At 31.5% G+C, this 27,991-nt stretch overlaps 4 protein-coding genes and 1 long non-coding RNA gene across 6 annotated transcripts; 4 read left to right on the forward strand and 1 right to left on the reverse strand.

Annotated features, from left to right (window-relative positions):
* The first annotated feature begins 3,857 nt into the window (after window positions 1-3,857).
* On the forward strand, window positions 3,858-5,405 carry LOC114372658 (putative F-box protein PP2-B12). The gene is made up of 4 exons (XM_028330336.1): window positions 3,858-4,156; window positions 4,253-4,325; window positions 4,617-4,674; window positions 4,808-5,405. The coding sequence occupies exons 1-4, from the start codon at window positions 3,905-3,907 to the stop codon at window positions 5,223-5,225; spliced, it is 801 nt and encodes a 266-aa protein (XP_028186137.1). The 5' UTR covers window positions 3,858-3,904; the 3' UTR covers window positions 5,226-5,405.
* A 2,123-nt stretch (window positions 5,406-7,528) lies between these two features.
* LOC114370605 (F-box protein PP2-B10-like) lies at window positions 7,529-12,683 on the forward strand. The gene is made up of 3 exons (XM_028328003.1): window positions 7,529-7,989; window positions 8,078-8,196; window positions 12,016-12,683. The coding sequence occupies exons 1-3, from the start codon at window positions 7,732-7,734 to the stop codon at window positions 12,428-12,430; spliced, it is 792 nt and encodes a 263-aa protein (XP_028183804.1). The 5' UTR covers window positions 7,529-7,731; the 3' UTR covers window positions 12,431-12,683.
* Window positions 12,684-14,033: 1,350 nt separating this feature from the next.
* Window positions 14,034-16,059, forward strand: LOC114370606. Its single transcript, XR_003657882.1, has 2 exons — window positions 14,034-15,012; window positions 15,329-16,059. It is a non-coding gene; the product is annotated as an uncharacterized LOC114370606 (long non-coding RNA).
* Window positions 16,060-20,160: 4,101 nt separating this feature from the next.
* On the forward strand, window positions 20,161-22,792 carry LOC114370672 (subtilisin-like protease SBT1.9). Its single transcript, XM_028328067.1, has one exon. It carries the CDS (start codon window positions 20,238-20,240, stop codon window positions 22,545-22,547), a length of 2,310 nt encoding a protein of 769 aa, XP_028183868.1. The 5' UTR covers window positions 20,161-20,237; the 3' UTR covers window positions 22,548-22,792.
* Window positions 22,793-24,900: 2,108 nt separating this feature from the next.
* Window positions 24,901-27,867, reverse strand: LOC114369844. 2 transcript variants are annotated; one of them, XM_028327105.1, is made up of 7 exons: window positions 27,683-27,867; window positions 26,633-26,742; window positions 26,358-26,448; window positions 25,693-25,770; window positions 25,465-25,568; window positions 25,255-25,356; window positions 24,901-25,137 (listed from the first exon to the last, which is right to left on the reverse strand). In XM_028327105.1, the coding sequence occupies exons 1-7, from the start codon at window positions 27,860-27,862 to the stop codon at window positions 25,134-25,136; spliced, it is 669 nt and encodes a 222-aa protein (XP_028182906.1). In that variant the 5' UTR covers window positions 27,863-27,867; the 3' UTR covers window positions 24,901-25,133. The 2 variants fall into 2 exon arrangements, with proteins under 2 accessions (XP_028182906.1, XP_028182905.1); XM_028327104.1 differs by having other exon boundaries at window positions 25,693-25,773.
* Between the last annotated feature and the right edge of the window lie 124 nt (window positions 27,868-27,991).

The raw sequence follows: 27,991 nt of genomic DNA on the forward strand, positions 1-27,991 counted from the left end.
AACCGTGAGTTTTTTTTTTAAATAATAATAATAAATTTACACATAAAATAAAGTTAAAGCACATTAATTTTCAACAAGGGGCTAATGTTAATAACTTATATCATATGTCCCTATTTTCTTTTATCTTAGTTCCATTTAAACAAACAAGGTGCTAATGTTGATATTATTGATAGAGATTTTCATCTCAAAATATTTGAAAAAATTATTTTTTATAATAATTTATGTATTTTGTTTTAGAAGTAATAAATGACCATCTTATAAATAAAAAAATATTTTATTAATGATAGGCAATAATAGAAAATTAAATTAAATACATAATATGATATATTTGTTTAAACTAACCTTTTTAAAACTAGATTATCGATAAACTATATTTAGAGTGATATTTTTATGTGGATTTTCGTGCTATTACAAGTATTTTCTTAACATAACTCAAATTGGATATTAGTTTTTATCTTGCAAAAGTATAATTGTTCAATCAACTGGAAAAGTTGAATAAATGTACAATTTCATGAACATTTAATTCTATTTTTACTTGATAAACGGTTCTGGTCAACCATAAAGATCATGGTCAATCATAAGAGTCCTCCTCATTTTACAACATCTTAAGACTTTCCAAAACAGATGTAGTGGATATCACCATGATTTTAATTAGCTTAATTAAGAAAATTATCTATAGGCATCTAATTAAAGTAATTATCTTTGGAGATCTTATCAGAATATTTATCTATAATGCACCTAATTAAAATAATAATCTTTGGAGATCATATTAGAATACTTATCTATAGTGTGTCTAATTAAAGTAATTATCTTTAAATATCATATTAAAATGTTTATGTATAGTAGTCTAATTAAAGTAATTATATATCTTTAGGGGTCTATTAATAAGAAGTTGGAATTTGTGTCAAGCATGACCATAGTAAAAAAAAAATCAAAAACAATCTTCTTTTCTTTTCTTTTTCTACCTCTTATTCCACCTCCATCTTAGGGAGATTATTTTCCATTTTCCTTGATTTTCTTTTAGTTTCACGCTAGGTTGTCATTCCTTGGTTTTTTTAAGTCTCATGTTAGGTTGTTTTTTCTTGATTTCTTTAGTTTCATGTTAGGTTGTCTTTCGCTTTCAGTATTTCATTTTTAGTTTTAGTTTTTATTTCCAATTTTAGGTTGTCTTTTATTTTGTTTCATGCATTGAGGACAATGCATGTATAGAGTGTGGGAAAGGGTATCATCGTTCCTTGATAATCTCCAAATATGCTTAAAACCAACACATTATGACATCTTTTATACATAGAGCCTTGTTTCAACTCAAAGTTAAGATTAAATAAGGAATTACACTTACATGCATTAGGATGTTAATTAGTTAGAATTTCTTGATGTTTTTGTGGAGTTTTGCTAGTAATTAGTCAACAATTACAAGTGGGCATATGCTTGCTTAAGCGTGACTTGCTATGTGCTTAAGTGAGTTAAGACAAAGAGATTTTGAGGAGCCAGTAACATGCTTTGCTCAAGCGAGTCTTTTTGGTTGTTTGAGCAAGATAAATTAAGAGCTAAAATTATGCATAATGGCTAGCTTAAGCAAGCTCAGACAAAGAGCCCAATTAATATCATTGAAGGCCTTTGCTTAAGCCCACATTAGGAAGCTTAAATGGGGATGACCAAGCCAGGAAACAAATGAAGGTCTCGCTTAAGCAAGCCAATTTAGGCGTTTAAGCATCACTTAAGCAAGTGAAGACAGTGGGCAACCAAGATTGAAAGAAGGAGCCCCACTTAAGTAAGGGTGTCACGACAAGCCCAAGCCCATGTCAATGTATAAAAACCTATTACTACTACTACTATGCATATGAAAAGAGATTCCAGCACGAATTGGAGCGGTTGTTCCGTGAGAAAGTAGGTTATTCTTAGGCTTTTAGCTTGTTATTCTTATGCTTTGTATGAATTATGTCGCAACTAGGGGTGAAAATGAGCCAAGCCAGGCCAAGCTTTACTAGGCTTGAGCTTGGCTTGAGTTGAATACGTAAGGCTTGAGCTCATCACCTGTCATAGGCTTTTTTTAACAGCTCGGCTCGGCTTACATAAAAGCCTGGCTTGGCCCACGAGCCTATTTAAAAGCTTGCTTAAAGACATCTTTGATTAATTAATTATTTTAAAACCTAGTGAAATACTAACTAAAAAAAGAAACTTATAAAATTTCGTATAAGTAATGTACAAATCCAAAAATAATTGATAAACAAAATCATATTGAATTTAAGTCGTTAAAGCACAAAGTATATCAAAACAAAATAAAAAGAACATAATATTAAAAAATGTATGGATTAGGTCATCAGCTCTAAAGCTTACAAATCTATTTTAAGTCCAAGCCCATAAACGAAATAAAATAAAATTTGGATAAAATAAGATAAGATTGGATGAAATAAAATCTGGACGAAATAAAAGCTAAATGGAATAAAATCTGGATAAGATAGGATTTGATAAAATAAAGTTATTATTATTATTATTATTATTATTATTATTATCATTATTATTATTATTGTTAGTTAAACAGGCCGACTTGTCAAGCTTAACAAGTTTTTTTTTTATAGTTTGGGTTTGACCTTTTTATCTAAAAAAGTATTTTAAAAAGCTTGAACTTGACCTTTATAGTAAACAAGCCGAGCCAAGCCGAGCCTTACATAGGCCGAGCCAAAGGTCCTTGACAAGTTGCTCGGCTCATTTCCACCCCTAGTCGCTCGCAACGTGGGTCATGACGGGATGACAATAAAAAAATATAGAGAAATGTCTTCCAAAAAGGGAAAATTGGACGAGTCGCTATCAACGTTTATTTAAGAAAAACGTTGAGAAAACAAAAAATAATAAGGAATGATCTACGGTTTGAGAAAAAAGATTCGAGAGTCGTTTACGTGCGAGGAAGGTGATAGTACTCTAGATGCTCGTCATGAAGACCACAACCTTTAATCGAGTGTACTATAAATAAAGTGATTTTTCAAATATTTATTTTCCCTTGAGAACATGAGTTATGTTTGTTATATTTTTTGTTTATTTAGAAAAAAGAAAGTGCAATTTTATTTTTTAGGAAAAAAAGAATTTTATGTTTTTTTAATTTTTTAAGTCGACTAAAGATTTGCCGTTGCACCTATCTTGCTTCAGATGTAATGAAAAAATTAGACTTATATAATTCTTTGGATAAAAAATAACTTGTATATTGGGTTAATTTTATTTTTTTGAAAGATTTGTTTTAATTATGTGACAAAAAATCGTTAAAGCGTTAAATCTTAAAACAAAGTTAAATTTTAAGAAAATGACGGAAGGAATAGCTTAATGACAGAAGGAATAGCTTAAAACAATAGACTTGAAGCGATCTTAAGTAATGTTGAATCTTTTGATGTCAAATCTTGATTGACAATTAAAATATCTAAAGATCAATTTTTGATTCAATAAAAAATTCTGATATTGAGGCAAGTACTTTCACTTCTAGATTTATCTATCACTTACATTCATTTTCTTTCAAGATCTCAGTTTCTAGGACCTTTCATAGATGAACTTTCTAGACTGATAATCTATTTCAACTAGAGTTTTCTCTAGCATAGTTTTTTTCTTCTTGAAAATTTCTATTATGATAATTCTAGGAATTTGCAGAATATTCAACAGTAATAATAAGTCAACGAAGCGTGTGCGAAGCGAAGAGGGTCCCTTACCGACTAAAGGGTACTGATGTTACATTACTTACTATCCGGATGGTTGCAAGCTTCCAAGCAATTTCGTAATTGACCAAGACAACTTGACGCTGCTGAGAAATAATTAATAAGACAGTTAATACACGCAAACTATGTTAGAATTGGTTGAGCTATAAATAATTCGTTCTTCATATTCGTAGTTGATAGTATCTCCATCCAACAGAAATCAAGTGATGAAGTCCCAAGACTTGCCGGAAGGATGCGTCGCACACATATTGTCGTACATTTGTACTCCTGAAGACATAGTCAGGCTCTCCCTCGTTTCCAAGGCCTTTTATTCTGCAGCTGATTACGACACTGTGTGGGATCGTTTTATACCCTCTGATTTCTCCTCTACCATTTCTCCACTTTCTTCCTCTAACTCTAAGAAGGATCTCTATTTCACTCTCTCCGACCGTCCCACCATCATCGACCAGGGTAGAAAGGTACGTACATTATTTCTCCTTGCATGTAGTGATGTTTTTTATGGAATACCTGAAATGAAATGTGTTGTGTACGTTGCGTCACTCAAATTCCTGCAGAGCTTTCAATTGGAAAAGCGAACTGCGAAGAAGTGCTACATGCTTTCCGCTAGGGATATTTCTATTACATGGGGTGAGAATTTTATCCAAAGTTCAAATACTTTTTAGATATTCTCATACAATTTTTATTTTGTATAAAAAGTTTAATGTTGTATTGTAGATCTTTTCACACAGATTTTGCAGATAATTTTGTAACCATTGACAAAAGAGTAAAAGCCGTAAAAAAAACTTGAGGATAATTAATAAAGAAAGATTAATATTTAAATAATAACATTCAATACTTAAAATTACTCATAAAAAAAATCTTAAAATTATTATATTTAATTCTAATTTATTTTGATTCTTCCTATTTTTGTTCTTCAAGCTCCAACGCAGGGAGAGGCTTCTCAATATTGGGAGTGGAAAAGCCTACCAGAGTCAAGGTAAACTTTTATTTCACTCTCCCTTTTTTTATTTTTATCGATGAATTGATTTTTTCAAATGTTTTGCTTGTCTTTAATTTGTGCCACAAATAATCAAATAAGCTATTTTTGAGTTGTCTTACTGTACAAGTAGGTTCCAAGAAGTTGCGAGGCTTTACGCTGTGTGCTGGTTTAACATCACTGGGCAGATAAAGACCCGCGTCTTGTCCCCAAATACTCAGTACGCAGCTTTTCTTGTGTTCCAGATGATCGATGCCAGTGGATTTCACCACCATCCTGCGATGTTATCAGTAAGTAATGTTGGAGGCAGTAGAACTTCCAAATATGTTTGTTTGGATCCCAACTTAGAAGATAATGATCTTGATGACAGATTTCGGGGTCTGCAACGTCCTAATGTGAGAAAAGATAAGTGGTTAGAGATTGAGATGGGAGAGTTCTTCAACTCAGGCTTGGAAGAAGATGAAATCTATATGAATGTCAGGGAAACTAGTGATATGTGGAAGCACGGTTTCATTCTTGAAGGAATAGAAGTTAGGCCTAAACATGTTTGATCCGTCAAATGATTGTACTTAGGCCTAACCTGAATGGATGGTGGTGTTTGCTACAGTGGAGGGAGACCCGGAATAATACAGACTTGTTATCTGTATAAATTGTTTTTCTGATTTGGCTTTTTTGAGATAAAAAATCAACTTATTGTTTATTATTTCCTTATTGAATGTGTGTTTTGATTAGTTTTTGTGTCTATATTTTTAGAGTTTTTTTTATAAAAAAAAATCATTTCTTGAAAAACTAAATTCATCATGTGCTAGAAGTATAATTCAATCTCATAAAAAAAATACAAGGCTATTATTCCTTTGTTGCACATTTTGAATAATGTTCACCAATCACTATTATAAAAAAGCTTTTCTACAAGTCTCCATCAATATTGGTTTAACAAAAATCGTCATCAAAATTAACGGGTTGATATCTTTGAAATTGAATTTAAGTTGTTGACATTGATTATTAAAAAATTTCCGTAGAAAGAACTTTTCAACATTGATTTTTTGTATGATCGTTGTTGAAATGAGATGATCAAATCAATTTATTGAAAATCATCAATGTACTTAATTCAATCATATGTTAACATGCAGTTTCATTTAAAAATTTCAACTAATCTAATCTAATATTGTAAAATATTATTTAATCAATTTGAAAATTAAAAACTTATTCTTTTTAAACTTATCTAATAAAATCATATTTAAATATATTGAGTGTCAAAATATAAGTTGAACAATCTATATAACATAGGTTATCTTTAGAATGACAAAATAAAAAAAATAAGTAAAAAAATAATTATATTGAATTCTTTATTTAAATTTAAAATAATTTAATTTTTGGATAAAAAATAATTTAGTTTTAGTCAATAAAATAATTTAAATTTTGCTCAAAAATAACTTTATACTTCTTATTTCATATTAAATTAATTATGCACTTTATGAATTATAAAATATTTTATTAGAAAAATAATCTATGAAGTATTGTTAAATTTAGAATTAATTTAATATATATATATATATATATATATATATATATATATATCTACTTTTTAAATTTTTTAATCCATAAATTAATATATATACATATATATATATATATATATATATATATATATATATATATATAAGACAATATATTTGTAAAATAAATATCTTAAGTACGAATTATATTAAATTTACCAAGCAAAATATTTTTCTTGACTATGTTAAATTATATTTAAATTTAAATAAAAATATTTGATCTCATTAGTTTTATTTATTATTACTTATTTTTCGATTTTGACACTCAAAATGTAATGTAAGATTTGATTAGATTAGTTTAAAAAGGATAAATTTTTAATATTCAAATTGATTAGATGATATCTAAATACGATTAGATTCCTAAAAAATCTAAATAAGATTAGATTAGTTAAAATTTTAAATAAGACCACATGTCAGCATATAATTAGATTAGGAGATAGGTCGCAACGCGTGCACGGAAGGAATAACAGGAAAATAAAAGTAAAACGATCAAAAGGATATATAGAATGGATAATACTCATCATTAGAAAAATATATGTAAGCACTCATTATACTATTTAACACTTAGAGAAAAAGAGAAAAAAGTTATAAAATATAACAAAGTTTATTATCAACTAAAGAGAACCGGATTATAACCTAGAAGCCATGGAATATTGATACTCTCACATATCATGCCATCAAATCACTAAAAAAACTAGGTGATAGAATTCATAATATAATAAAAAAAAATAGAAATAGAAAAAAAAATTAGAATAATAATGAAGTATTTAGATATTACTATTCTTATTCTTTTTATTTATTACACGTACACTTTCTCTTCCATCCGAGTTTCACAATTTCAGCTATCAATACTGTCAACTTTCTCCTCTATATCTCTTCTCTTTTCTTAAAGTTGATAAAAATCTTTGTGTACTGGGATGGGTCGTTGTGTCAGGGATGATTGTGGGAGACATTTGGTGTAAAGACTCAAGAGCTTTATGTCACTTTTGAGATGGATTGCAAAGAGGTCCTGGATAAAATAAAACGAATGACAGTTTAGTATTTTTATAAAAATAATTTTTTATCGTAAAAGCATATATTATGTGAAATCATCATATACATTCTTCTTTGCATTTAAATTTTATCAAATTTTTTTAATTCATAAAATATATTATTATATTTAATTATGTTAGCTAAGGCGATTATAAAACGGTGGATAAGACAAAATCGTTCCTTACGCGTCACGGAGTTGACCGAAGGACAAAAAAGGAAAAGAAAGAAGAAAGCATACATAGTGAATGCGCGTAAGCAAGACGCGGGGGCTCCAGAAGAGGGAAATGAATTTCATGATTCAACGCTGTCATGAATTCGACAGTTGATGATGATCGGACGGCTTGCATTTTAGATTTTTATGAATCGTTTGATGTTCATCTAACGGGTGTAATTGATGCACGGTAACCGCGTGAAATCCTAGTACTTTTAATAGTGTGGGTGTTAGAGAAGTGAGAAGTGAGTAGTGAGAATGGAGTTTCAAGGGTTACCGGAAGGTTGCATTGCTAGTATACTCTCTCGCACTACGCCGGCGGACGTGTGTAGGTTTTCCGTCGTATCAAAGATTTTCCGTTCGGCCGCTGAATCGGACGCTGTGTGGAAACGTTTTCTCCCTTCCGATTACCATTCCATCATTTCCCAGTCTCCTTCGCCTCTCAACTATCCTTCCAAGAAGGAGCTCTATCTCGCTCTCTCCGATCGCCCTATCGTCATCGATCAGGGTAAAAAGGTAGGTAGCGTGTTGTGTGTTTCGCATCCCTTAAAACCTTTTTTGTTGGTTTAATTTGATGGTTAATTCTCTGATGTCTGGAACGCAGAGCTTTCAATTGGAGAAAAAGAGTGGGAAGAAGTGTTACATGCTTGCTGCTAGAGCTCTCAGCATTATTTGGGGTGACACTGAGCAATACTGGAACTGGACAACCGATCCCAATTCCAGGTCAGACCCTTCAGTTTTTCTATTGTAATTTTTGGATCATGGTTAGTGTATCTGCCTATCATGATTTCTGGGATATTCAATTTTTTCTGCAACGAGATAATAGCAATTACAACTGTCATGTTACCAGTGATATCTGACTAGCCATCTAGGAACTATTCTAGCAAAATTTAAATTAAAAAAAAAAACGTCTTAGTGTGTTTGGACGGAGTATTTTAAAATTTCAAGGGAATTTAAAATTCAGGGAAATTAAAATGCATCAATTAAGTTCTTGGATTTTTAAAATTCCTTCTTTGGATAAACCAATTTAAATTCCTTGAATCTTGAATTTTAAATTTCTTGTTTGGATAAAAAAAATTTAAATTTCTTATATTTTGAATTCTTTGTTTGAATTAAATAATTTCAATTTATTATATTTCATTTTTTTATTTTTTCTCCAATTATATTTTAAAAAATATAAATGGTCATATAAATAAAAAAATTTATTTTTATAATAATTTATATATATTCTTGTCCAATTATATTTTAAAAATATAAATTTAGAACTAAAGCATAAAAAATATATATTCCAACAAGAACAACTAAAACAAAAAAAAGCATATATAAAGTACCTCCTCTACATTTTATCATCATCAGGGTCATGAAAAAATATAAAAATGAGAATAGTTTGAACATTACTGATTCCAGAATACAACCTAAGACATCAAAATAGTTTGAAAAGCTTAATTAAAAAAAAAAAAGTAGTCCCTAGATAAGCCAAAAGACATTCTCTCGATTTATCCCTGCAAATCAACAAAAAACCATTGTATTAGTAATGATTGGTATAGAGTTTTCAAACCTATAAACATAATTAACCATAAGAAAATATAGAGGCTTATATTCAAGAAAAGAAATTATAGGACCAAAACTAGATGGAATTACTAACTGGTGTGGAGTTTTCATCCTCTGAAGTACAAATTAAAATGAAGAATATATTAAGTTAAATAAGTATATATAAAATGTACATATAGTTCAAATTTTGAACCAGCCGGCAACAACAATACTATGTGATGTGCTGATAAAAAGCCAATACTATGGCATGTGTTATACATATAACACATTCCTAAAAACAATCAAAGGCCAGAGTGATAAATTGAGGTAAAATGATGAAGGATTTCTATATATTATATTTTATATAGCATAGTACATAAATATGAGAAGATATAGGAACTTATTCATCCTATATGAGATCTGCACACATAAAATATCCAGTACTTTCACTACAAATAATATGACGCAATGTAGATAGTGTATTTGCATATAATAATCAAACCATTGCTTTCCAAATGACCCAAAAAATGCACCGTGAATATGCCAACCACAATTAGAATCAACGAGGCACCAACACATACATCAAATTTTCAGCATGTAAGCATTCTATGAGTGACTCCTAGCAAACCCACTCAATTGAAACCATAAATGCAGCACCGTGTTTATAACAGTACTAATTACTACTACTACTAGTGAGTGTCCGGGCAATTGGCATAGCATAACGATATCGAACAGGGCATGTTATGGTAAGTAAGAAGAGTAAAAATAGAACTTCAACTCTTGCTGAAAAGTTTCACATTGATGACCACAAACCCAAAAATTATAAAACTGAAAATGGACTTGCTGAAGGATGAAGATGCATCTAAAGCCATGGTGGTTTTAACATTCCAATTGGTTAAGAACAGTATGGTTCAACTGAAAACTCAGTTTCTGTTCCATAGAATCTAATTTCCCACCCTACCCCCTTCCCCCTCTGCATTTTCAAATATGGTGATTGGTATCTATTAGCTACCTAATAAAATAAAGGGTACAAGGAGCAAGGGAAACAAAGTAATCAGAGGTATTATTAATTACACATTACTTCTACGCTGGAAAAGTATAATGCAGTTGTGTGTTCTCCCTAACTACAAGTTAAAAGCTTTCGAAATTAGCTCAGCCTAATCTTTAGGATAGCAACATTACATAAGAACAGTGAATCGGGACTCAAAATAAGTTACTATACATTGGAAAAAAAATGTACTTGCTACCAATTCTCAGCATTGATACATAAAACAGCAAACACATGGTGGCAGGCATGATGAAAGGTATAACCATTTAGATAAATCTTATAGAGCACTTAAAGTCATGATGATAATAAGGAATATATCCAAGGACTATCATTAACCTATAAACTATTGTAATGTGTACAAACATACTTTATATAATAAAGATCATTGCTTCAGCAAAATCAACAAAGGTGCAAATTGCTTGCTGCAAATTTCCTCTTATGCACCTACTAGTGGAGATCCCTTTCACTGCTAAATAATATTAAATCTAATGGAAACTGAAAATTTAAATAGCTATTTTTCTTTTTACCTTTGTAAAAGGATTGAATTTGAAACTATGTAAATTAAGAGTGGTAAGAGAAACTTATGCAATAAACTGTGAATCAAGGAATAATATCACTTGTTTTTCAATTGCAGGATTGGTATCTGATTCCCAAAACAGAATACAATAACCTTTGCTTTGAATCCAAAACAGAACGCAAACAAATTATTAATGTGTAAAGCACTTGAGGATGAACAATACATACTTGAGGAAAATATATGAACCCTAAGATTGAAATTCAACGGAGTAAAATGTGATTAATATGAGAGTAAAACACAACAATTATAAAATAGTCATCACAGAAGAATAAAATCAAAATCATGAATCCCTAGAACCAAATCTCAATAAAAAAAAAAAATCCTAGCAAATGATAGAGCAAGATGAAGCAGGGAGAGAGAAGTTTGAGGCCAAGGATCAGGTCTGCGGAAAGAGTATTGAGGAAAATATATGAACCCTAGGTTGGGATTCAATTGAGTAAAATGCAATTCAGATTAAAATGAGAATAAAACAAAACAATTATCACAGAAGAACAACATCAAAACCATGAAACCCTTTAACCAAACCTCAATCAAAAACAAAAGTAAACAATAGAGTAAGACGAACCAGAGAGAGAAGTTCAAGAGTGAGGCTCTGCACGCGAAAGCAAGTGAGCGAGGCTCCGCGTCGAGAGCACGAAGGTCCGTCTCCGTCGAGAGTGAGAATTTCCAAATTCACTCTTATGATTTTGACAGCTGAATTTCACTAAATTCATGGCCATTTAGGAAGAACAGACTGACAATAAGCCTCCTTGTGCTTGTTGAATCAAGCCATTACTTAATTACTCTTGAATTGACTATGTCATCACTAGTGATGCTGAAACACATGCCTATAAAAGACAATAAAGAGGGCGGGGGAAATAAATTATCTCTACTGCAGCTATTTAGATAAGTTGGATTAACACTTTCAATTTGTTTTTTTTTTGAACGGCAACACTTTCAATTTGTAATATTAAATAATTATTTGTTATCTCAGTTCAAACTCAAGGGATCTTGATAGGTAAAGGCCTGAATCAGTGCTATATATCACCTCAACGGACTCTAATATGAAACTCAATAATAGTGACGGTGTTCCACTGTCTAATAATTCCCTCTAAAGACAGTTGACTATTGTCTGTTATCATACTTAACAATTTTAGACCTGAAATTAATAAACTGAGTATGTGTCCATGCCTCTCAGTCCTCACCTGACTATTTTTAGATCACAGTTAATATATCTACACCTGCATAAATACTCCATCTATCAGCATTTTTCTGTTTCTTGTTTCAATAACTACTTTACTAACTAGTGAACTGATTGTGGATGTTTATGTTTTGTTTTTCCGTGACACACATCATTGTCACTCATGTATTACTTTCTTTGTAACTTCTGTGTAAAACTTTTGAACAGGTTCCCGGAAGTTGCTGAACTTAGAGATGTGTGTTGGCTTGAAATTCGTGGGGTGCTAAACACCCTTGTCTTGTCCCCAAATACTCAGTATGCTGCTTATCTTGTTTTCAAGATGATTGATGCCCGTGGATTTCATAACCGTCCTGTGGAGTTATCGGTCAATGTCTTTGGTGGCCATGGTAGTACCAAAATTGTCTGTTTGGATCCAAATGAAGAACTTCCACACAGAAGAGTCGAGGGACTGCAACGTCCAAATGCAAGAAGCGATGGGTGGTTGGAGATTGAGATGGGGGAGTTCTTCAATACAGGCTTAGATGATGAAGTGCAGATGAGTGTCGTGGAGACTAAGGGTGGTAATTGGAAGAGTGGCCTCTTTATTGAAGGAATAGAAGTTAAGCCTAAGGAAGAGAATTAAGCAAATATCTTGTTTAGTTTAATTCACAGAACTATATGCATAAAGTCTTGCGTCTTAGATGGCAAGAATGCTGCTTATTTTAACGTTCAACCTTTGAACTTTGTGATGTATTTTTCTTGCCATAACTGTTGCCCTTTTCTCTTGAACTACTATATGCGTAAGTTATATTGCTTGTCGTAATTCTTTTGACTGATGAGTGATGAGCGAGGTAACTATTTGTATTAGTATTTGTATGTTGGTTGTCATTTTTCAATATCTGGTGACGGCATCTAGCGTGGAGAAGTAAAGTAAATATGGTTACGGCCTTTAGATAAATCTAAGTGCACAACTTTATTATACACCTAATAAAAACTTTGCCTTCTTCTCTGTACTCATTCTCCCGGAGTCTTTGTGGCATCTCAACCAATCTCCGACATGTGCCGTCGCCGATCTCTCTGGCACCTCTGACCCAATTGTTCAACAACATAACACAAATAAACCCCATGGTTAGATTCACCAATCAACACAAACTGCACACCAAGCTTTTCCATTCAACTTCTCTATAGCTAATTGTTTCACGATTTAAAATGTCATAAAAATCAAGAATCTGGAATGAAAATATGAATTCAATGATGAAAACCTTCCATCTCCCACCCTCTCGCAACAGCATCTGCACCTATAAAAGCAAATGTTATGATTTTAAGACCCAAATTTCGGAATCAGATCAAGATTAAACATAGATCCAAAATCTAAATTGAAATACACGTCCAAATCATAGATCACAGATCCAGAAAACATAGTGACTTTTTTCTGGTAATTAGCCTATTCCTGATCTAAAAATGTAGGAAGCAGCCAAGTCCCATAAACCACCTCTGATCAACGGTATGATTTATCTTTCAGATAGATAACATATTGCTGGGTTTTAATAAATGAATGCATTCACCGGGTTACGGGTCATGTCATGCTAGCTAAGTTTCCCATTGACATTGCTTGGGCTTTAGGAAAACCCTAAACCTTTAAAAAATAGTATATAGTATTATAATTTTTAAATATTTAATAGAGTTTAAAATATTAAAATTAATAACATTATATAAGTAAACATTATTAATTGTAATTTTTTAAATTTTAATAAAGTTAAGTTATTGCAATGACAATTTCAAAATCCTTGTTATGTTCTTGAATATTTAAAATCAAAAGTGTAAAATAGACATGTGTCCAATTTTATTCAAAATCCTTGTTATATTTAATTATAAATTATCATGTAATGTGAATTTAATTATTTTAATAATAATATTTATGATGATTTTAGATTGATCGTTCGTATAAAGTTATTTTTATTTTGTCAAAGGTTAACATTAAATATATTTTTAAAAAAATCAGAAATCTAAATTAAACATTTTAAAAATAGAAATATGAAATCGATTAATTTAAATTTTAAAATAAAAAGAAGGATAGAAAAGTAATGTAACCTTTATTATTTCCTAATTCGGTGCGATGAGATGGAATTGGAAATGGAATTTTATAATAAAAAATATTTAAAAATGAAAGAGACGGGTGATGCGATATGAACAGATGTAGAAAATCCGATGAAGTTAAAGATCCTTACGTACTCATCACTATCCATCTCTGCTATTGCTATGCTTGTTGCTTACTTTAGTTGAACAAATCGTGTGGCAGATATGCGTGACAGTAGTAGACACTTAACCGCTAAGCTTCCTTCTTCAACGAATCCTCCTCTCTCTGGTCATATACCTAGACACCCCTCACTCCTCCTTCAATTCAACACAACGCAAATTGGTTATGTTATGTTATTATTGTTACGATGGCAGAAGGCACGAATGTTGCATGGTAAACATTCTCTCCTTCACATCTCCTCGGGATGTGCGTAGGCTCTCTTTGGTTTCTTCCATTTTCAGATCCGACGCTGTCTGGGACAAGTTTTTGCCTTCAGATTTCCACACCATGATGGAATGGCAGATGAGTCCACCCTTTCCTTCCACTATCTTTTCTGTTGTAATTTTTTTGAGAATTTGTTTTCTGAATCTAGTCAATTTTTTTCCCACCTTCAATCCTTATCTCAGTCACGTTTATTAACAAATTCACATTTCTGATACAAATTGGTTGAACTCTGGATAGATTCTATAAATAAGATGGAGTAGTCTTAGTTTTGTATCATCAAATCTACTTTTCTATTTAAAAAATATATCATCTATTTAGAATGAACAGGGGTTTGAAAAAACAAAATTATTTGAAAAAACAAAATTGTCTTTAGGTTCGATATAAACATGTAAATGTATTTAAATGTCATTTGCATGTTTAGATGAGTATGTATATATTAATTACACACCATACTTTCCTCCTTTGTTCCTCCTTCTTAGAAGGACCTCTATCTCTATCTCTACCAAAACCCGCTCCTCATAGACGGTAAAATGGTACCTAAACAAATATTCCTCTAATCTCTTTTTAAAAAAGGAGCGTTAAAAAGATTGTTTGTGGTGAAGAGATTAATTTTGCAATATTTTATTAATTTGGGAAATGGCATGATGATGCTGAGCTTTCAACTGGATAAAGTATTGGCGCTGGACTTCGCTTCCAGATGCCAGGTAATCAATCATTTCAACCACTACAATACTGCTATTCAATTTTGCAATTTCTTAACTACTTAATATATATTGTTCTCAATATGAACTTAGTATACTGTTAATTAATTCTTGCAATTTTACCTCCACAATTTATCTTATAAAGCCTTACATTATTCGATCGATGAGATGAAATTTCAATTCTCATAGGAAAACAACATCATAACCACAACATCCTTAAATTATTTGATTAAGCATAGTCTATAAAAGTATCCATACTTTAATTTGTTTCATTTAGAATGATCATACAAAATGTTTATTGTTTAGTTTTTATTAACAGGGGTGGGAACGTGTAAACTTTCATCAGGATACATATCTTATATCCTATAAGATGCACGTATCTTATTTGTGCATGATAGAGCATAGTTTAGGTAAAATGGAATTGCATAGTGGAAGTGTCCATTGGAATAGCCGGCGATGAGACTCGCAAGCGAACCGTATTCTTGGACGCCGAAAGAAGACGGAGGTTGTTCCTCGCCGTGCACGCTTCCTTGTCCCTGTAGAAGATAACAATAGTGTCGATCTTCAGCACCCAAAGGAGAGAGCAGATGGGAGAGTTCTTCAACGATGGAGAAGAGGACAAGCAAGTGGAAATGGGTGTTTATGAGATCAAGAGTGGTGATTGGAAAGACTCCCTTTAATAATTAAAGGAAAGGAAAATGCTTCTTGTCACGTATTTAGTCCACAATGTTGTTCTTCAATGATTATTCAGTTTTTGAAGCTTCCGAGACCAAACCAAATTGTTGCCATGCTACTGAATAATAATGTGTGTTGTTTGGACCCGATTCGGTGATTAGCTTGTCAGTTCATGTGCTCCTTCCAGTATATATATATGGACGCATGTCATGTTACACATGAATGAAGATATGCTGCAGAGATGCTGGACCACTGATTATCTTTGTTGATAATGTAAACATTTTATATTTCATTTTTTTAAATAACCTTAAAGTAGGGATGATTTTGTCAGAATTTATAACTTTGTGTGAATAAGATATAAACATCAAATTATCAGATAACTGTGTCATATAAAAATTTAACAAAAAAAAAAAAAGATTAATTCCTCCAATACGTGATACTTCTTGCCTCTTGGTCATTAGATGTCTAGAAAAATGTCTTATAGTTTCTTTCCATTTGGGCCTATGGCCCCTTTGTCATTAGAAAACCACAAAAAAATGTCGTCTTAAACGGTGCACAAAAAATGTATAATTTTACTTTCTGATTACAATTAAGTGTTTTAATTGAAAAAACCATTTTTCTGTCAGCTATTTAAAAATTTAATTTAAATATATTATTTACATATTTATTTATTTATGAATTTTTTTTAGTAATAAAATTTTACAATAATTTATTTAAAAACTATACTTAAAACAAATTTTTAATTAATTGATGATATTTTTTTTTACTGAAAGTTTATTAAAATTAAACTCATCATTCAATTGCTAAAGAAAATAACTGATGCTCACACATGATTTTTAGGGTGTGTTTGAAAACTCGTTCTATTCACGTTGGACGATATTTTTTTTCACTTTTTCATGTGAACATGTAGAAGCAAGGGTAGTTTTGGATTGTTCAAAGTGAACAAAAGAAAAAGAATGAACATAAATACAAACAGAAGTATTGTTGAGTTTTTGGTACAGATATTCTGAATTACAAGTTACTGTGAATCTTTTCATCTAACCAATTTTTGGTAGATAAAGTTTTAGATGACTAATTTAATACAATAATACCTATACCTTGTTTTTGAGTTGTATGAGTGATAAAAAAGAGAAAGAAAAAAAATAGAGTAAATGATAAATTTAGTATTTGAATATATATTTCGTTGTCATTGTTGTCATTAAAATTAAAAAAAATCTTTAAATTTTTTTGTGTTTAATTTAAGTCCCTGAAAATAATATATTTTTCTCATTTAGTTTCTAGTATAGAAACTTAAGTGATAATAATATGGGATCAAAATATAATAATTTTTGAATAAAAAAAACTCATTTGCATTCTTATTCTAACTACACAAGTTCACAGAACAAATAAAATAGTAACACATTATTACTGTAGCAAAATGTGGCAGCATGTGATGACCTTGAATTTTTTGTTTCCCTGATACTAATACTAATTTATAAGATATATGATAATAGATTAAACTATAGTGGGATATTTATAGATACAATTAATAGTGCGAAACATTTTTTTTATTTGGACAATGATGCAAAGACAAGATTCTAATTTGAGTCAATAAGTATGCATGAAACATCTCCTTACAGTCCAACATTGATCTAGATAAAATTGTTTGTTAATATCGTGTATTTTTTTTTTTTAGCAATTGACATGTTACTTATATATATATATATATATATATATATATATATATATATATATATATCATTACCATAAGTTGAAGTAAATTACTAAATATTTAATAGTTTCTTTATTTTATTATCAATATTTAATACTTTATCAGATAACTAATTAATTTATCCTAGGTACCATTATTATTTTGAAAAAGTTGAGTGCTAATTTAATTTTTATGTATAAATCTTAATTAATACTAGCATTGAGCCACCGATAAACTGCTACATATATCTTTTACGATTAATTGTTACTAATTAATTTGGCTTTATTCGTGAGCTTTGAATTTCTGAATGCCTTTCCTATGTTGTTATCAGTCGTATCATCGATTCTTCTTAAAATACACTAATTGAGTAGACAGTGACAATGTATTAGTTTCTATTTTTGGTCAACAGAACAACAAAGGTGCAGGCCAATTACCTTCAACAATGCAATTACACCAAATGATATGGATATATACGTGGTGGGGGTGGTGATCGAAATTTACAAGAAGTTGCATGCGTAGTGCTTGTGCATATATGAGATCTACGGAGAAAATAAAGTGTAAACTGGCAGCATGTACATGTAACCTCCAAAGTCCAATAATGAATTACATAGTTCGTCCTTTTTTCCATTGGAAGGTTATTATTCTTTTCTTGGATTAAGAAGATTAATATTTTACACCCTTTCCCTATCAATGTGGGAGATACTTGGATATCCATTTCATTAATCATTTTATAATTTTATTACAAAATATAATTTATCTTTTCGAGTGGAAGGAAATCCGATTTTTTTAAAATATGTATTGATATTAAGTTCAGTGTACACAAATAAGATTTGCGTGTAAAAAGTTATCCTTGAAAAATATCTCTATTTTAATTAATACAAAATGGTGTCTTAAGAATTTTGTCTTTCTCGCTTATTATATAAGAAAATTTTTATTAAATTTTATAGTGCAGCCAAGGCATCCGAAAGGTCCCCTTAAAAACCGATTCATAAGGGGGTGGTCTACCCAGTTATATAAGCACTTATCATGTTCATGAATTACCCGATGTGGGACTATTCTTAACACGCCCCCTCGAGCCAGGGCTCATTACCACAAAGCGAGGGCTGGCGGCACCCACCGAACAGAAGCAGAATATGGTTCTGATACCATATTAAATTTTATAGTGCAGTCAAGGCATCCGAAAATTTCTGACCAGCAATGTATAGATAGGAGGAAAGCGCGCCTGTGATGTTATTATCCCTACACACTTATCTCGCATATTGCATTTAATTAAATCTAGTGTCCAGTGTCATATTAAATTTTAAATAATCTTATTTTTTTATTTATATTTCTCTTTTTTTAATATATTTATTATTATTATTTTATTTCTCTTCCTCTTGGTGATCTTGTAGTTCTTATGGGGTGAAGAGGATATTCTTTTTCCTTTTGTCGCATTTCATTCAAAGGGTTGAAAGGAGATAGTGCATCAAGCTGTTCGCAAGGACCAGCTTGATCCTCTTCCACAGGATCCCAAATGAGGAAATCTTAGGAGAGCCACTGATTCCAATTACCATTCATGTACGATCCATACTAGATCTGACCAACTGCCCATCTTATCTCCTCTATGTTCTTGATAGCCTGTCTTTGTCTCAGTACAATGACATGTTTCGGTCCTCTTTCTCATTACTTAGAAAAAATGAGCCACCGGTTCAGGCACAAGATAATATCATTATCGCTTGGATAATTAAACATCCAACCCGTAATCGCAACGACCCAATTGTAAGAGCGGAGCTCTACCAACTAATGCATACATCTTTACCAATCAATGCATACATCTTTTTTATTGCAATTTTTTTAGATTTGAAAGTTGTTTTTTATGCAGAGATTTGGAAGTTGTCAACCCGGCCCAAACGCGTTAATGTACGAGTATAATATGGATACATTTTTATTTTATTTACCATAAACGGCTGTGCGTGATTCACCCGTACCTAAAAATATTTATTAATAAAGTTGTTTCAATCAATCAATTTTTTTTTTTTGACAGAACAATCAATCGAAATTAACAACCTTATTATTGGTAACTACGAAATGAAACCAATTTTACTTTCAAGTTTTTAAATCAACCGGCCGGATGCAGTCTATTTCTTCTTTAACGAGACATTGTCTAATTAATAATAGAAGTTTAATTTCTTCGTAAAGATTCTCAATATACAATGTTTTTTTATAATGATTTACATATATAATTTAAAATACAAACTCAATGAACATAACCCAACTATTTATTTGTAAATCATTAAGATTTTATTCAATTAAATATAATCACTAAAAATTCTTTGTTATGATTAAATTTTGTTATTTTTACCTAAACTAGAAAATCAGAAACAATCTTATCCTTTTCTGAAAAATAAATATATTTAAATATTATATTTTATCAAATTTTAGTTATTATACCATCAATTCTTATAATTTAACACTTTCAATTATAAGATGAATAATAATTTTATCTCTTTCTTGATTGGAAAGAAATATTATCTGAATATCATATTTAACTAATTTTAGTTATTATATAATTAATTTTTTCTTTTTTCTCGATGGAAGATGAATTCTTGTCGATTATTTGTTATTATAGTATAAATTTAGTTATAGATGTTTTTTTACAGTAATTTTCCCTCATTGTTCCCGACCATCTGAATTCATTAATGTCAAGCAATTAATTAACAATACAAATTATTGCACAAATAATATCCTTCTAACTTTTATAATTTTTATGTCAACATCAATCTAGCCTTACTTAGACATGAGAAGCCTATATAAGCTGTTTGTTCAAAGGCAAAGATGTCATATTCTTATTGTTAACTAGCTGCTTAAATCTCCAAAAAAGTCAATGGAGCCTCATTTTGTGGTTCGACTTCCCTTGATGTTTCTAATCACTCTCTGGCTTTCACTATCTCACCATCATGCCAATGCTGAAACTGAAAGTTCCACGTATATTGTTCACATGGACAAGTCCCTCATGCCTCAAGTCTTTGCAAGCCATCACGATTGGTACGAATCCACCATTCATTCCATAAACTTAGCAACAGCTGATGATCCCTCTGAGCAACAACAATCACAGAAATTAGTGTACACTTACGATGATGCGATGCATGGATTCAGTGCAGTGCTATCACCAGAGGAGTTGGAGACTCTAAAGAACACTCAAGGTTTTGTCACAGCTTACCCTGATAGATCTGCCACCATAGACACCACACACACCTTTGAGTTTCTCTCTTTGGATTCCTCCAATGGCCTATGGAATGCTTCAAATTTGGGAGAAGGTGTCATTGTGGGTATGATTGACTCAGGTGTCTGGCCTGAAAGTGAGAGTTTCAAAGATGATGGCATGAGCAGGAACATCCCCTACAAATGGAAAGGAACATGCGAGCCAGGACAAGACTTTAACGCCTCCATGTGTAACTTCAAATTGATTGGAGCCAGGTACTTCAACAAGGGTGTGAAAGCGGCGAATCCGAACATCACAATCAGAATGAACTCAGCGAGAGACACTGAGGGTCATGGAAGCCACACGTCATCCACTGTTGCTGGAAACTATGTTAATGGTGCTTCTTTCTTTGGCTACGCCAAAGGGGTAGCAAGAGGTATTGCACCAAGAGCTAGGCTTGCCATGTACAAGGTTCTTTGGGACGAGGGGCGTCAAGGCTCTGATGTTCTTGCGGGAATGGACCAAGCCATTGCTGATGGTGTTGATGTCATTTCAATCTCAATGGGTTTTGATAGTGTTCCACTTTATGAGGATCCGGTTGCAATAGCTGCTTTTGCAGCAATGGAAAAAGGGGTGTTGGTTTCATCTTCAGCGGGAAACGAAGGTCCTACACTTGGTACCTTGCACAATGGAATCCCTTGGGTCCTAACTGTTGCAGCAGGCACCATAGACCGCACATTTGGAAGCTTGACACTAGGAAATGGTGAAACCATTGTGGGTTGGACCTTGTTTGCTGCTAACTCAATAGTGGAGAATTATCCACTCATTTACAACAAGACTGTATCAGCATGCGACTCGGTCAAACTATTAACCCAAGTAGCCGCAAAAGGGATTGTTATATGTGATGCCTTGGATTCAGTTTCTGTCTTAACCCAAATAGATTCTATTACTGCGGCTAGTGTGGATGGGGCTGTGTTTATCTCTGAGGATCCAGAACTAATTGAAACAGGACGTTTGTTCACTCCAAGCATTGTGATCAGCCCAAGCGATGCAAAATCGGTGATCAAGTACGCGAAAAGTGTTAAAATACCTTTTGCCAGCATCAAATTTCAACAAACATTTGTTGGAATAAAGCCAGCACCAGCTGCTGCATATTACACTTCAAGAGGTCCTTCACCGAGTTACCCGGGGATCTTGAAGCCTGATGTAATGGCACCTGGCTCCAATGTTCTGGCTGCTTTTGTTCCAAATAAACCCTCAGCTAGAATTGGCACAAATGTGTTTCTGTCAAGTGACTACAATTTCTTGTCTGGAACATCCATGGCATGTCCTCATGCGTCTGGTGTTGCTGCTCTTTTGAAAGCAGCACATCCTGATTGGAGTGCAGCTGCTATAAGATCTGCATTGGTTACAACTGCTAATCCACTTGATAATACTCAAAATCCAATTAGGGATAATGGAAACCCATTGCAATATGCTTCTCCTCTTGCCATGGGAGCTGGTGAGATTGATCCTAATAGAGCACTTGATCCTGGTCTCATATATGATGCCACCCCACAGGACTATGTTAACCTCCTTTGTGCTTTGGGATACACACACAACCAAATCTTAACCATCACAAGATCAAAGTCCTATAACTGTCCTGCTAATAAACCATCTTCTGATCTTAACTATCCTTCGTTTATTGTTTTGTATAGTAACAAAACAAAATCAGCAACAGTCCGAGAGTTTAGGAGGACCGTGACCAATGTTGGAGATGGTGCTGCTACATACAAAGTCAAGGTGACACAACCCAAGGGCTCTGTAGTTAAGGTGTCACCTGAGACATTGGCATTTGGCTATAAGAATGAGAAGCAGAGCTACTCTGTTATTATAAAGTACACACGAAACAAGAAGGAAAACATCTCATTTGGGGACATTGTTTGGGTCGGAGATGGTGATGCACGTACGGTTAGAAGCCCTATTGTTGTGGCACCTAGTGAAATTGCATGAGTTCAAGTTTGAGTAATTGTTGTTCCTTCTTCTTGTGGCCATCACATCTTCTCTGGGACCCCCCAAAATATACAAATAAAAGTGCTAGTTTGTAATTTCATGTTGTTCCAATACTATAGCTTTGTCCGGCTAGTCTCAAAGGATAGACCATATATTATATTAGACAGCTGTTGTATAATGTTGTTTGAGAAGGATTTGAAGAACAATTCTGAATAAGGACAAAAACTTTGGTATCGGTGAATTAATTTGGTTGATTTTAGGCATCAAACATGTCTTTTGTCGATGAGTCTGCTTCCCTTGGCTTATTTAATAGCAATGATCGAAGTAGCTGTCGCATCTCGGATCAGCATTATTATGTGTGTACATAGTAAAATATATGTTCCACAACATACAGTCACACGAGATCTTCTAACGATATAAAAACAACCTCTTTAATATTCATTCTTGTTATCTTTATTTTAAAATGAAAAATATATAAATTATTGTGTACAATGACCAAATTTTATTAAATTATATATACGTAAACGCTGGCGAAGGGCAAGTTGATGTCCAAATGTCCAATAAATCACAGCCGGTGGAACAATTATTTTGACGACAAGTCGTGTAAGTTAAATTTGCCAAACAAAGTAAACCTATATTTTAGCCTTTTTGTAAATGTCCGGGAGTTAGGCTATATTCGACACAGCATTTTAATTAGTTTATAATTTTTTTGTTAGTGAAAAAATTCATATGATTATTTGATAAATAAATTTGAAACATTACTTTTAATTTTTTATATTTATTAACTTTTATATTTTATGTATTTATTCATTTTTCTTGTTATTTTTTTTATATAAATCATACTTTTATTATTTTTCAGTTATTTTATACTTTTCAATTATTTCAACAACTAATTTTATTAAACATTTCTACTTTAATAATCTAATTTTTCAATTTCCAACTAACTTTTTAATTTTTAATTAATTTTTGAACTTTTAATTAACTTTTCAATTTTTAATTAATTTTTGAACTTTTAATTAACTTTTCAATTAGTTTGGCTTAATATATCCTTAACTTTCAACATAGTCTTTTGAGAGTATGGGAAAAACTCCACAAGCAGACATCCTAGTACCAGCGAGAATTGATCCATTATTATACATTCAACTTGAGGACATTATGAGATAAGGACTTCCAGAAAATCATTTTCTCCATTTTGACATGATCATCAAACAAAGGGAACAGAATAATTTAAGAAATCAACTTGTTATGACTAGACTGACTGAAAAGGTTCTCTAGTACTGGACGTTTGAACCTTACTAAAGTGTCCCGGTTCCAACTCCAAAAGTGATACATCCACTCCTCCTTCATGCTTCCTTTAAACTGCCCAAAGATATCCTTGTTCACCCAATCTTAATTGAATGAATGCCCACACTAAAAAAACACTCAATAGTTTGGATGAATGAGGCATCCCATAAAATAATGCTTATTAATGGGTAATTATACTCGTACACCCATTTTCTCTCTTTCATTTTTTATGCCATTTTTTCTTCTAAAATTCCCTATTTTTTCTATCATATTACACAGTACATCTTTCACTTTCCCTCTTTTTATTTTCTTTTATCTCTTTCTTTTCTTTGCATCTATCCACCCAAAATTCGGGTGGACCTAGAACATTTTGTGTTGTTAAACCATTCTGTCATAGTCATATATCATTTTTATTAGAAAATAAGATGAGATGTTTAAAAATGTAGGACTCAACTAAATAATTTTAGAGATAGCACCTTATTAATTAATAATCATTTTAGAATGGACAACATAGTAATTAACATGCATCTTCTTTAATTACTCAATCAATTCCCAGACATACTCAGACCATATGTCTAATTGCACATTCCACTTTTAATGGATAGAGCGATCGGAGCTTCAAACCATATTTAATTTTTAGTTTCCTCCTCGTTGCTGTCCCATTCAAAACAGCTGAGACAATTCCCAGATTCTTTCCTGCTTATTTTCTGCTGACAAACCTCAACCCCTTAAAGGACTTTATGCACGTACTACTTAGTCTCATCCATTCAATTTGGCTTTGATTTGTTGACATAGACAATACTGATAGGATTTTGTATAGTAATATCTCACCCAGTTGAAGCCCACGAACATATATGTGTCTTAAACCACATGAGTGCTCACCAAATACATTCTCCAAAACCTAGGTTCTTCAAATTTTCTCCCGTAGAAGCTTTAACACGTTTACGATAGAAATGATTCATATATATATATATATATATAGCACTTCCTCACCCTCTCCATTTTTTCTTTCAAATATTCGATGCAAAAATCATTCTATACTCACCCGCAATTACTGGATTTGATAAAATGAGCAGAAGAGTATTTAACAATCAAACAAAATCAAACCACAAAATTAACATGCAACTCTACGAAGTCTTGATAAAATCTCCTAACATACGTCAAAGTTGTACCATGTCCAAAGTTCGATGGCCAATTATCAAAACAAAAATTAAACTATATTAAAATCTCAGCAATATGTTGTATATGGAAGCTCTCTTGCGAACAGGAAGTCATTGCTTCGATCAACGCAAATCCTACATGTTACCTGAAAACATGAATACACATAATTAACACACACAGGTGAGTACTACAATATATTATATATATCCTAGAACAAAAAAAACATTTCTTAAAGAATTAGCATATTAGAATCAAAACTTACATTGTGTACGCTTCCTGCCTACGTACAAACATCCTCAGATGGGGATCTATGGGAAGGCCCATTTGCTCGAATATTGGATCATAAAGTGAGTTTCTCATAAGCCTATAGGGTAGAGAAACATACAAGCCTTAATTATAATGAAAATATATATAAAAAAAAGTAACCATGTATTATAATTAATTAGTTAATTAATTAAGATCATGACTCTACCTTGGCGGCTGAGGGTTTCCATTGCGTTGAGTAGTTGGATTAAGCAAGGTACCCAGCTGAAGCTCAGTTGATTGCTGATTGTTGTCTGGCAAAGTCATTTTCATCTATATTCAAAAACATTAATTAATGACTGATGAAAAAAATTTATTAATTTGAAGCATGCGGGATCGATCAATAATCAAAGTGATTGTCACCAAAAGCAATCAGATATCATTTCGTAACTTGTACCTTAGCACTCCTGCTTGATGATGATTCTCCCATTTCACGTAGTTTGGGAATAAGATGAATATTACCCTTGGGTCCTCGCTGCTGAGAATAAATTGGAAAAAGAGAATGAAAGACATTAAACAAATTAAACAAAAGCATCTTGTAGATACTTTCAGTTATATAACTGCATTGGAAGGTATTAAAGACTTGTACATATGCGTTGTAACATGTTGAATTATAAATGTAAAAGTTAAGTCTCATATTAAATTATAATGAAAAAGTTAAATAAGGGAAATAAAAACTCATAAATTTATAATATTAAATTTAGTTATGTTCGATATTTACTTACAAAAATACTGCATGTATGAAGATACTAATGGAGCTGGTTTGAAGGTACGTGTACTTAGACATATCGTGCATTAAATTTTTTTTTTCTTTATGCAACTATTATTGATTGTTCATTGCTCGTGTTCGATGAAAATGATTATTACCACGGGAATACCTAGTTTTATTTACAACTTAGTTTTCCATAATATAGTATGTATGAATCCATAGAACTCTTAATCATAAGCGAGTTAAGCACTAACATGTTTCTAAAGACATTACTCTTCATGAAATTACGTCCTGTTGTAGCTAAAAGCATCTTTTAATAACTTAAAGAAGAAAGGAAAAAAGAATAACCATACCTTTTGAGTGTTTGATTGAGATCCATTGGAGTACCTTCCACCAGAAGAGAAACTGCTTAATCCTCTGAACTGCATCATCTCCGGGGTTGGCCTTTTTAAGTATACAGTGAACAGTTACTACTGAATATATATATATATATATATATATATATATATATATATATATATATATTGCTAATTTTAAAGTTAATGATTTAGTCTGGATATATATCTGATTCTTATGGGAGAAAGAAAAGCTAAATACACATATAATAACGAACAATCGTTTTCATTACCCCAGGCCAGTGGATAGTTGAGAATGTGGCAACTGCAAATTGGGATTATTGGCCCACTGTGTCGTCGGACTGAAAGGTGGTGGTGCACCATTTGCAGCTCCAAGTGGATTCTGAATAACGAACAACAATTAATTAAAATGTGAAAGAGAAATCTTAAAGTCTTATGGATATATAAATGGTAAAATTAATCAAGATTTATCTTGACACCTTATAGTATTTTAGAAAATTGATTTTGAAATGACATAGGGTTTTTATTATCAAGTAGGCAGCTAGCATATGTTATTTAGTTCATGTTACTTTGAGTTTTTAAAGCTTAATTTGTATGCCTTATTGGAAAAAAACTTTATATGCATTTCTTATAAAAAAAATTATACTATCAATTAGTAATTAAAAAAAAAAGTGTTATGGAGTGTACTCCAGGAACTTTACAAACACTTTTAACTAGCTTATAAATTAGTTTAATCAAATTAATTTCAACACATATAAGTATATTTTAATAGTTTATAGTTTATTTTCATAATTTATTTCAAAGAAAATTATAAAAATAAGTTAGTTTATAAGTTATCAATTTTTTATTCATTTTTATTTATATCTTCATTAATTTATTTGAGTTTTTTTATCACTTTTTTAATCAAATAATTAATTGTATCTTTTTATGTTATTTTATATTTATCAATTAACTTATATTACCAAATACTTCCAATTCAGTCATCTAACTTATAATATATTACTTTTAAGATTATTAATTATGAAATTAAATATTTATCAATTATCATAAATGTTCATTTGTTATTAATTGATAATATTAAAAAAAAATTACACTGTCATTATATATTAATTTTCTCATTTAATATAGAAAAAGTGGATTTCAAAACACAAGATAAAAATTATCTTTGATGGTATATATATATATATATATATATATATATATATATATATATATATATATATATATATATATATATAGAGGTATTATAAAGTTTGCTTGATTACTTAAAACTTCTAAAAGAGTAAGAAAGAAATAAGTTTTTGCTTTAGTATCATACGTACTTGAAGCTTGACAACTTGTGGACATGATTCCTGAGTTGGGGGCAGTTGAACAGTTGAAGAAGACTCTCCAAGCAGCTGTGCTGTAAGATGGTAATTACCATTGCCCAAACCAGTAGTTATAGTGCCTTGAGCAGTTGGTGAAGCAACAGGAAAGTAATAATCTCCATAGTTTGGTCCCATTTCCATATTCCCAATCCTGAATTTAATTTCAACAAACGCACACACCAATAAGAGCTAATTCATTAAATTATGCTCCTAATAATAATAATAATAATAAACCTTATACGAATAATAGTATGGTTATTTTCT

The sequence above is a fragment of the Glycine soja genome, chromosome 10 (genome assembly GCF_004193775.1).
Source record: "Glycine soja cultivar W05 chromosome 10, ASM419377v2, whole genome shotgun sequence".
NCBI classification, from domain to species: domain Eukaryota; kingdom Viridiplantae; phylum Streptophyta; class Magnoliopsida; order Fabales; family Fabaceae; genus Glycine; species Glycine soja.